The 11,370-nt window shown below is 44.2% G+C and overlaps 1 protein-coding gene across 3 annotated transcripts in view; it reads left to right on the forward strand.

Annotated features, from left to right (window-relative positions):
* Positions 1–2,304: 2,304 nt before the first annotated feature.
* LOC128399653 (vomeronasal type-2 receptor 26-like) overlaps positions 2,305–11,370 on the forward strand; it is a 75,040-nt gene continuing 65,974 nt past the window's right edge. For all 3 annotated transcript variants that reach the window (XM_053361298.1, XM_053361297.1, XM_053361299.1), the window contains exons 1-3: positions 2,305–2,436; positions 5,861–5,987; positions 10,912–11,194. In XM_053361298.1, coding sequence (XP_053217273.1) covers positions 5,956–5,987; positions 10,912–11,194 — 315 coding nt within the window. In that variant the 5' untranslated portion in view covers positions 2,305–2,436; positions 5,861–5,955. The remainder of the gene's footprint in view (positions 2,437–5,860; positions 5,988–10,911; positions 11,195–11,370) is intronic.

Genomic DNA, 11,370 nt, shown 5'->3' on the forward strand with positions numbered 1-11,370 from the left:
TAACTAGACTGGTGTCTCAAGTGCAGTGGATGATATACTTGAGTTGGTTTCTATCTCAGGCAGCAGAATGTCTTTGACTGGGCTTGGCCTCACCCAATGATCCAAAAAGTGTGAATGGTATGGGAGAAGGTAGTCCTTTATATAAATGAGTTCCTGAAAATTCAGGGCTTTTAAAGGCCAATGCTAGGGATGCGGGTGGCACTGTGGGTTAAACCACAGAGCCTAGGACTTGCTGATCAGAAGGTTGGCAGTTCAGATCTCCACGACGGGGTGAGCTCCCGTTGCTTGGTCCCTGCTCCTGCCAACTTAGCAGTTTGAAAGCACGTCAAAGTGCAAGTAGGTAAATAGGAACCCCTCTGGCAGGAAGGTAAACGGTGTTTCCATGTGCTGCTCTGGTTCACCAGAAGCGGCTTAGTCATGCTGGCCACATGACCTGGAAGCTGTCTGCGGACAAACGCTGGCTCCCTGGGCCCATAGAGCGAGATGAGCGCTGCAACCCCAGAGTCGGTCACGACTGGACCTAATGGTCATGGGTACCTTTACCTAAAGGTCAATACTAGGACTTTAAATTGAGATTGGAAGCAATCTCACAAAATCCTGACAGCTGTTTTCTGTACCAGCTGAAGCTTTCCGCCCCTCCTCCCAATACAGGCTCAAAACATTTAATTCACCTGCAGGAGATACTGATAGACTTGTGGGACCTCTCCGCAACCCACTGTAAATTGGGGTGCATATCAAGAAAATATTAAAAGGGAACCATCAATAATCTTGTGGTGAATTTCTTTTGAATGAATGGGTGCCTGTCACGTGCCAGAAAATAGCATTCTCCTATTCATTCTTACTCAATGGCAAATCACCACACCACTGAAAGGACTATAGAGCACCTGCAATGAATGGAGAAGATCCTGGGCTAAATCCCTGACATCTCTAGGTAGGTCATTGAATGTGTCTTTCCACTCAGTGTTAACAAAGTTGAGCTACATCGATCAATGTTCTGACGTAGTTGTAGGCACCATGCTGTGTTCTGTCTTGTCCTCCACTTTTGGAGAATGAACCAACTGACAGTCAATTTCCTGAAACAGGGGAGGTTGTCCTGCCTCCATCTGAGGTATTTAGCTGTGGGATGCTTTCATACCCAGCAGTAGGAGGAGAAGGTAGCAGCCATAGTATGCGGGGAGAGGACAGCACCATCCACTGAGTGCCTGAGCTACAATCAAGATCTTTGTAGATCTCAGGATACTTTCCAGACTGTCACTATTTCAATTGCATATCAGCAAATTCACGTTCTGCGGTTAAAGGTGATTCAGAATTTGTGAGCCAAACTACTCCCCCCCCCAAAAAAAGATGGGAAAATCAGCAGGAAATTTGCTTGATGCAACATTGTCTAAGCACCTCACAAGAAAATCATGATGTCAGCTATTTATTGAGTATTCATTATCCAAAGTGGCTAAATGTGCCACCACTCCCAGCTTTCTGGAGCCTGCCTCCCTGAGGAAACGGTCTGATCTTGCCTTCTAGATGAGCAGGCAATGAATGCACATTTACAAACTCTGCCCCCTTATTTCCTTTTAGTTCACTTATGGCTCCTTTGCTCCAGAGGATGCTGGTCAAAGCCAATCCACTCCCTTCTACAAGATGGTGCCCAATGAAGCCCATCAGTACACTGGGATTGTTAAGTTACTTCTGCATTTTGGTTGGACGTGGGTTGGGTTGCTTGCTGGAGATAATGACAGTGGAGAGAGATTTATCCGGGACCTGAAACCTCTGCTCTCCCAAAAAGGCATTTGTTTGGCCTTCTGTGAGAAAACCCCAAAAACCACATATTTGGCAGACTTTTATGATGTGCAATCTGACTTCATCCAAATCTATCAAGTTATTATGAAAAGTAAAGCAAAGGCTGTTGTTTTCTATGGAGAAACAAAGTCTATGATTGACTTGAGAGAAATAGTAGCACTTGGTGAATTGGAAAATGTGACCATGACACCTGAGGGCAAGGTGTGGATTCTGACAGCACAGCTGGATTTTGCAGCATTAACCTATCAAATGAGCTGGGATATGCAAGTCTTCCAGGGTTCCCTCTCCTTTGCAGTTCATTCAAATGTGGTGCAAGGTTTCAAAGCCTTTCTTCAGGCACAAAATCCTTTTGAGGAAGATGGAAATGGCTTTCTCAAGAAGTTCTGGGCACAGGTATTTCTCTGTTTATTTCCAAACTCCAATACAGAGGAGCAGGACAGTGAAACCTGCACCGGAGATGAAAAGCTGGAAGATCTCCCTTCGTCTGGTTTTGAGATGAGCATAACTGGCCACAGCTACAGTCTCTATAATGCTGTCTATGCCGCAGCACATGCTCTACATGCCTTGTTTTTGTCCAGGACCAAATATAGGGGAGTGATGGAAGGAGGGTTGCAGGAGCTTCAGATGCTGCAGTCTTGGCAGGTAATTCCTTTCATGAGATACATTTTATTAGACCTGGGCAGTGATATGTAGAACAGTACCCTGAAAATTTCTGAGCACTTAGTATAGGACCCTTGTGTGCAGAGAAGGTGCTCATGAAGGAGGATTTGATCCTCCACTGAAAGGCAGGCCTGTGCAGAGTGCTGGGCAGCCAGGTATACCTGCCCTGGGAATAGGACTTCTAAGGTGGTTGTGTGGCCCCATCAGGGGCCTGCTGGACTCAAGCTATCATGCCAAGAATGCCCTGTGCCTCTCAACTGCCCTGGGCCTCAGAGAAACATTGCACAGGTCTGCTAAGAGCAGAAAGGGGGACTTGGCAGGAGGAGGCAGCTGGAGCTGGGACAAAATGTGTCTGGAGCTGAGGAATTGAGCTGGGGAACAGCAAGTGCAGCACTCACGATGGTTGTCCCTGACCAGTAAACAACAAACAAGAGGACTTCGTTGTTGCTGTTGTTTAGTCATTCAGTCGTGTCCGACTCTTTGTGACCCCATGGACCAGAGCATGCAAGTGTCTTCCACTGCCTCCCGCAGTTTGGTCAAACTCAGGTTGGTAGCTTTGAGAACACTGTCCAACCATCTCGTTCTCTGTCGTCCGCTTCTCCTTGTGCCCTCAATCTTTCCCAACATCAGGGTCTTTTCCAGGGAGTCTTCTCTTCTCATGAAGTGGCCAGAGTATTGGAGCCTCAGCTTCAGGATCTGTCCTTCCAGTGAGCACTCAGGGCTGATTTCCTTAAGAATGGATAGGTCCATTGCAGTCCATTGGACTCTCAAGAATTTAGCTCTCTCTCTTTTTTCTTGTTGCAAGAAGTTTGGGCAAATTACCCTAGCAGGCATTTAACAATGGCAGTGAATCCCAAGATATCCCACTTTCCTAATACACAGGTTCCAGTGAATCCCAAGATATCTCACTTTCCTAATACACAGGTTCAGTAAGCTATCAAGTGGTTTACTTGCAATCTTCTTGAAAGGTCAGATTTGTGTGCTTTTCTGCACAGCAGTCGGAAAAAAGCTGAACAGGCAGTATGACATAGTATGGTTACCACACGGCAAAAGTTCCTAAATTGGACAAATCTTTGTGGCGGAAGGGAGCAGCTCAGAGCTCCACACACAGAGAATTCTGAGCAGAACAGAAGACTCTGTTGCCGCTTTCCTCACTAGGTGAGCAGAAGTGACATAGGCCAAGCCAGTCCGGATAGACTTAAAGCATTAATCAGACTCAAGCATGTTGGTTAAATATAAAATAAAATAACAAATAGCTTTATTGGCATCACAGTATAGAATCACTGGGATAATTAAAAGGACAAGTATGAAGTTGTCGAAGGTCATAAGGTCACACTGTGATCGTGTGCAGTTATATAGTCTGTTTCGCCCGGTCTGTTCCCTGAAGGGATGGTTCATTAGGAAACCCTTCAGGTAAGCATGCTGGTTACAGGGGGCTGGTTACCCTACAATTCTCTTTTTAAGATGCAAACGTTGGACTTGAAAGCCATGGGGGTTGGACTTGAAAGCCATGGGGGTTTTCTTCTTGGTAAGGAATGCATTGGGATTTTCTCCATGGGAAATAATGGAAGTCATCGGCTCACTAGGCAAATCCCTTCTGAACCATTTCTCAGGAATGGATTATGTTCGCATAGCATGTATTGACAGCCTGGAGGCATCCTTTGCAGGGGCGTAGCGATGCTTGCTGGTGCCCAGGGCAGGTGAACGGATGCCAAGTGTGGGTGGAGCATGCTTTCCTAGCCCTCCCCCCCACTGGGTGGGCGTTCACATGATGGGCGGCGGGGGCAGGGCATGGAGGGTGCTCTTCACCTTGAACTCTCACCAAGCCCCCCGCCCCGAGCCAGGCAGGTGCAGGGATCTTTGTAGGGGGATGGGGGCCTGGTTCACATACACCCCAAGATTCTGCACCCGGGGCCATAGCCCCTCTGCTCCCTGCCAATGATCCTGAGTGCTAGTAAGGAGAGACATTTTCATTACTTCATAGTGACTATTTTTCTTCCAATGCAGCTCCATCCCTGCCTTAGGACTGTCTCCTTTAACAACTCTGCTGGAGAAACTGTCTCTTTTAGTGAGAATGGAGAAGTGGATGCTGGCTTTGATATTACCAACACGGTCGCTTTTCTAAATGATTCCTTTGTGAGAGTCAAGGTTGGAAGGGTGGGTGTGGAGGCTACCCCAGGCCAGAAATTCTCCATTGATGACAACAGAATGGTGTGGCACAGAAGCTTTCACCAGGTGGGCCATAATTCCTACATCCATGAGATATTAGAAAATAGAATGTTGTTGCACATTCTGAAGGCAGCCTTGTAATGGGAGGTTTTAAATGTTTGACGTTTTGCTGTGTTTTTATTAAGTTTGAAGTTGCCCAGAGTTGCTGGGGTGACCCAGTCAGATGGACAGGATATAAACAAACAAACAAACAAACAAACAATTTTTCTTCTGCTTATTATTACTAGGCTCTTACCATGGGCCAATTAGAGGAGGGCAGGAGGCATTGAGTGTGGAATTATACACCCTACCACCTTACTGTGTTAGTCGTCTTACCTGAAGTTGAGCGGGATAGCATGCGATAAGACTTCGCCTGGGAATTCTCTGTAACTGTATTTGGGGCCAGGGATGAATTTTTCCCGCTGACTTACTGGACCGCCTGCGGGTTTTCACCTGCCTCATATTGTCACAAGCATTATTTTTTTACATGTGCTATGATAGGAAAATGGAGGCTGGAATAGGTATTCCCTTATGAATGGAGACAATGGGGGCAGGGCTTGTGAAGATTACCCCCTCCCCTTCCTAATTTGAGCCCTCATGCAATTTTTCTGAATGCCTGAAGCGGGCTCAAAGATGATGAGTTTCAGCATTGTTTTTAAAAACCACAAATAGCAAAGTACCGTATTTTTCCGTCTATAAGACGCCCCAGCGTAATGACCGCTCCCCGCTTAAAACAAGGGGCGCCCTTTGCGTGGACGCGCGCAGCCCCTAGATCTGGAGCGGCTCCATCAGCATAGGCTTGGCTTTGCCTTCCCTCAGGTGGGATACCTGGAGGTCTCCGCCTACCTCAGTCAGTTGTCCAATCCCACCTGGGGGAAGCGTTGCCAAGGAGACCAGGCCAGGTAGGGGAGGGATTACATGCCCACACAATAGAGGGAGGAAGACACCTCCTGTTTTGGGGGACTCCGATTTACGAAAATGGGGGGAGATGGCCCCCATGTATAAGATGCCCCCAAATTCCAGACATTATTTTTTAGGGGGGGAAACCTAGCCTTATACACAGAAAAATACAGTAGGTAGTTTGTCTTTGAGTTTGGAATAAGTAGTTTAGTATTTTCCTACTGAGGGGGGAAAGGAAGTCAAAAGCGCTACTAATTTTTGTGAGTTAAACTGTTTGTGTGTTCATTTAAATGGGCAGGTTCCACCCCTTTCTGAGTGTAACCCAAATTGCCCTCCTGGTTCTAGCAAGGAGAAGAAGGAGGGGGAGCCATTCTGCTGCTATGATTGTGCTCCATGTCCTCAAGGCAAGATTTCGTCCCAGAAAGGTAGGCGACACAAGATATATGCTTTTCAAACATAAGTCATGTTAGATGTTGTGGAAAAGGTTAAGTGAATAATTGGTAACATATTGTTTGTTTGGAGAACTGCACCACATTTTTTTTAGAACAGTATACTTTTTTGGAGGGGCAACTGTATTTTGGTTCATGTGTTGGTTCAAGGATTGCAGTTTGGATAACTTTCCCATTCGAATGTCAACAAAAGCAAATTTCTCCTCCATCCCTATTGGCACACAGCCCCCATAAAGGAATATAGACATTGTCCTAAAAAGACAAAGTTTGTTACCCATGAGATAAATGGTCCATTGATCTGATTGAGTATAAGATGCCTTCCTTAATTCTTATTCTGAACAATTATAAGGATGATTTTTATTTGTAGTTGCCACTCTTGTCCGTCTAAACTGCAACCCAAAAAGCCTAACACACAGTGCTGAGGTAGGGTTCTTAGGCATCACTTTGAATCTGGTTTATCTGGAAATATCTGTGATACTTCTAATTTAACATTATGAGTTCCATACTTGCAGTATTAGTTGTTGCACTCCAACACATCCAAAATCTGAATGTATTATTTTCTTTCCAGACATGGTTGACTGTGTTGCATGCCCAAAGGACCACTATCCACACAGGAACCAATCACAATGCATTCCAAAGACCATCAGCTTCCTGTCCGTTAAAGAGCCTCTGGGGATGAGCTTAGCATTGATTGCTCTTTATCTCTCTCTCCTCACAGTGGTGGTCCTAGTCATCTTCATTAAACATCAGGACACACCCATTGTCAGAGCAAACAATCGGGACCTCACCTACACTCTCCTCACTTCCCTCCTGCTCTGCTTCCTCTGCCCATTGATCTTCCTCAGCCCTCCAGAAAGAGTGAGCTGCCTGCTCCGACAAATGGCTTTTGGCCTTGTTTTCACAGTGACCGTTTCTTGTGTTCTGGCCAAAACGATCACGGTGGTTCTGGCCTTTGTGGCCACCAAACCAGGATCCAGAATGAGAAAATGGGTGGGGAAAAGACTGGCAAACGCCATTGTGATTTCTTGTTCTCTTATTCAAGCTGGCATTTGCAGTGTGTGGTTAGGAACCTCTCCCCCATTTCCTGATTCTGACATGCACTCAATGATGAGAGAAATCATTCTAGGCTGCAACGAAGGGTCAGTTGCCCTGTTTTACTGTGTCCTGGGCTACATGGGCTTTTTGGCCATTGTCAGCTTTATAGTGGCCTTTTTTGCCAGGAAATTGCCTGAGAGCTTCAATGAGGCCAAATTCATCACCTTCAGCATGTTCTTGTTTTGTAGTGTTTGGATCTCCTTTGTTCCTGTGTACCTGGGCACCAAGGGGAAATACATGGTGGCTGTGGAGATCTTCTCCATCTTGGCCTCCAGTGCTGGCTTACTGGGCTCCATCTTTGCTCCCAAATGTTACATCATTTTATTGAGGCCTGATCTGAACAGCAAGGATCAGTTAATAAAGAGGAAATAGCAAATATAATCTCTCTTTATTTACATCATATAATTATGCTGTATTCTATCTCTTACAACTGTTATGGGCAATTCTTTTAAATATCCACTACTGGACTCTTTACAACAGGTGTCTCCAATCTCTTTTCTCCCTAAGATTCATTTGGAATACTATGAAGCTATCATGATTAGCACAAAATATTGATGCCTGACATGAATGTTAGAGGGTAATTGATTAGGAAGTGGCCAAGGAAAAACAATATATTGTGAGGCAATTAAAAAACAAACAAATACGTGTCATTCCTTTCTAGGTTATTTTCCACCCAGTAAGGTTTCAGTAGAGTTGCTGCCGTCATGATTAACCAGTGCCAGTGATTTCAGTACAGCCACTCCACACTTAATTGGGGGTTGTGTTCCGAACATCAATGAACATCTGCTGCTCTTTCTCCATTCCAGATCAAAAATACTGCACCAAAAATAAACACATCTAAAATTTTTGGGGCTGGATCGAGGCCGGAGGCTTTGGAAAACTAAAAAAGTCTAATAGGTACCACAAAATGTGCAGGCCTGACTAGAACTTCCAAGGGTGATTGATTAGAAACTGAATGAGATTCGCCAAGAAAATCTCACCCCATTCTTTAGCCTGTTTTAGTATAAATGTCATTAAATTAATGAACAGATGTTCAGGTGTGAAATTTTAGGTCAGATTAATCATTTCCATGGTCAAGTGAGGCATTTCAGCATTGATAACAGACAGACCCACTTTCTTATGGCAGTTTATTCTACATGCCCTTCTGTTGTCCCATAATGGGACAGAAGCCACTTTGAATGAAAAATCACAAACATGGGGTTTGTGTTTTTTGTCATCTGTTTCATTTTCCTGATGTAAAGAGAGCTAGTTATTAGCTCATCTGTAATTATTACTCTCATAATTACTAACTGTCTCTTGGATAATGTCTCAATAGATTTCCAGAGAATAACAATCAAAGTCTAAACATTAGAATATAAAAACCCTTCTTGTGATTCTATGCAAGGGAGAGGGCAGAGGAAGGGGAAGGAGTTCTGCTGTTGTCTATGTTGAGTTGTAAGATAGGATCTTGATCTGTGAATTGGTAGTGTAGTGTGATTCCTGTCAAGGTGGAATATTGTGCTGAGGGTTGTATTGAAACTAAGGTCCATGTTTCACATGGAAGTAAGGGTGTTTGAGATTGAGAAATAATATTTGCCTCAGCATGCTATTGTTTATTGTGCCCCTTCTCTTTCATCTGCCACATTTGGTGTGCAAACGTACCAGGAGTTGCATCATCCATGATCTGTCCAGAATTCCACATGAATACTACCAACCTGGTGATCTTATTGTTGGCGGACTTGCTTCTCACCTCTTTTCTGCTTTTGACAAAGAAGACTTCAAAGAAAGGCTAACTACCCGTCAACTTCTTAATACCTTGTAAAGACTTCATATGTCAGATAATACAGAAACATTCCTAAGCTCTAACCAGGCTTACTCAGAAGCAAGTTCCACTGGTTTCAGTGGGATTTACTTCCAGGCAGAGGTGGTGGTGGTGGGGAACTATTGCTAAGCTGAAGAATTACCTAGTTAAGATGGAAAGCCCTTCTCTGGTCTGAATATTGAACTTCACCTCAGGAAGTTTGGGCCGAGAGCTCTTAAGAGGTGGGGTCCAAGACCCCCAGATATTCACATCCAAGTAGGATACTCCTAGTTAAAAATATGTCACAGGTTTGGAAATTATGAGAACTACTCCATTAAACTAGGCTACCTACTTCTCTGCATTTTGATACACGTTTTTAATTAGATCAAATCAGTACCTGTATATAAATGTTTTGTATAGTTCTGTGCTTTGTGGTTTAAAAATGCTTTATATCCTCTGTTAAAGGTCTCTGTTTATGTCAGTGTGTGAGTGTCAAAGTTTGATGCTTTGTGCTCTTAATGTTGTGCAAACCTGTTCAGTTATAGCTACTTGGTGATAGGAAGACAGGAAGGGGAAAGAGATTCAATTGCATTTAATATTTATAGGCAGGGCCTGGAACAGGTACATTCATTCTGATTGGCCTTGGGAACAACAGACAGTGATTGGCTGAAGGTTCTGAACAGTGAAGAAATGGCAGTTAACTGTCAGTTGGGAGAAGTAATGAGTGAGGTGTGAGGCAAAGACAAGAGAAAGCTGAGGTGAAAGTGGACAACTGAGACTTAAATAGTTAGGTATTTATCCCCAGTGTGTCAAGATTTGTTGTAGTGAAGATCAGAACAAGTGAGCTGGTATCTCTTTTAGGCTAGGAAGGTTCCCATTTCTTACCAGAAGAATGCCATAAAAGCAGGTTTCTTAAGAGCTCAACTGTTCAAGCAGCCAGAAATACAATTGGCTAAATGCTGAGGTCAGAGGCAGATTGGTTCAGCTGCTAGGTACAACCTGTTAGTGAATTGGGCAAAAGTAGTGGTTCAGGGAATTTGGTCTGAGGTAATAATTTTCAGAGACTGCTGTCAGCAACAGCATCTCTTGAATCTTTAGAAGGTGAGGTGTGCCAATGCCATGTGACCTTATCACTCCTTATTGGTCAATAACCAGACAAGACAGCACCATATAAATTGGGTTCCAATAGGCCAGCACCTTATTGATGACAAATGTGAATGGTTTGGCTATAGGCATTGGATATAGCCGTTTCCCATCCCAGGCCATCTGCTGGGAGTGAATCTAATGGTAACCACATCTGGGCACTTGGAGGAGTGCTATTGCCCTAGCCCCCACCTGGGCAACTTGCAGATCCCTTTAACAAGATGCCCTTAAACCAGGAAGAGACTACAACCAGCCCACCAGCCAAGATTACCATTTACCCAAACTTCAGAAGCTGGTGTAAGCTTCTCACTGCGAGAAGTGAGGATACAGGGAACCAGGCAGAGGACCTTCTCGGTAGTGGCTCCTGCCCTGTGGAACGTCCTCCCAGCGGATGTCAAGGCAATAAGCAACTATCTTACTTTTAAAAGACATCTGAAGGCAGCCCTGTTTAGGGAAGTTTTCAATGTTTAATGCTGTATTGTGTTTTTAAAGAGTGGCTGGGGAACCCCAGCCACATAGGAAGGGTATAAATAATAAATTATTATTATTAACAGCATCTCTTGAATCTTTAGATAGCGTTGTCAAGTATATGTAGGACCCGAAAGTATCAGTATTCCCTTATTAGAGATAGAGGCAGGATTCAAATCAGTTCACATTTAAATGTGAACCTACCAAAATTAGCATGCTCTAAAAAGATAACAAAACCAAAAAACAACTATCATTTGAAATTTATACAATGCATTCTTTTAGGGAAAATTGCTTTGCAGATATGTGTATACTAGGGAACTATTTGCAGTGAAATACAGAAGAATAATTCTGAAGCCCTTTTTAAAAATTGCATAGCATATTTTCCAAGGGTGCAGCTTCAAATTCTCTTTGCAGTGTGGTGGCAAGGAACTACCAGCATATTCTAGCTTTGGTGTTTGCTGTCAAGGAGATCAATGAGAACCCCAAGATCTTACCTAATATCACCCTGGGATTCCACATCTATGACAGTTACTTCAGTGAAAGGATGACTTACAGGGCCGCTCTGAACCTTCCCTCCACACTTGTCCCCAACTACAAGTGCCACACCCAGAAATATCTGATGACAGCTATTGGGGGACTGGACTTTGATACCTCCCTCCAAATGGCAGACATTTTGGACATTTACAAGATTCCCCAGGTAAGATACCACCTTGGTGACTTCATACTTATTTACCATCCTATTTTCTATCCAGAAAGGTTTTGTACAGTAGAGAAGGAAGCTGCTATCCTCAAAGCTGCTATCCTCAGAACTGGGACTCAGACCATCAGGAGGCAGTTGTGCACACATTGTGGCACTTGAGTGGGATTCTGTGC

The sequence above is a fragment of the Podarcis raffonei genome, chromosome 13 (genome assembly GCF_027172205.1).
Source record: "Podarcis raffonei isolate rPodRaf1 chromosome 13, rPodRaf1.pri, whole genome shotgun sequence".
Classification (NCBI taxonomy): Eukaryota; Metazoa; Chordata; class Lepidosauria; order Squamata; family Lacertidae; genus Podarcis; species Podarcis raffonei.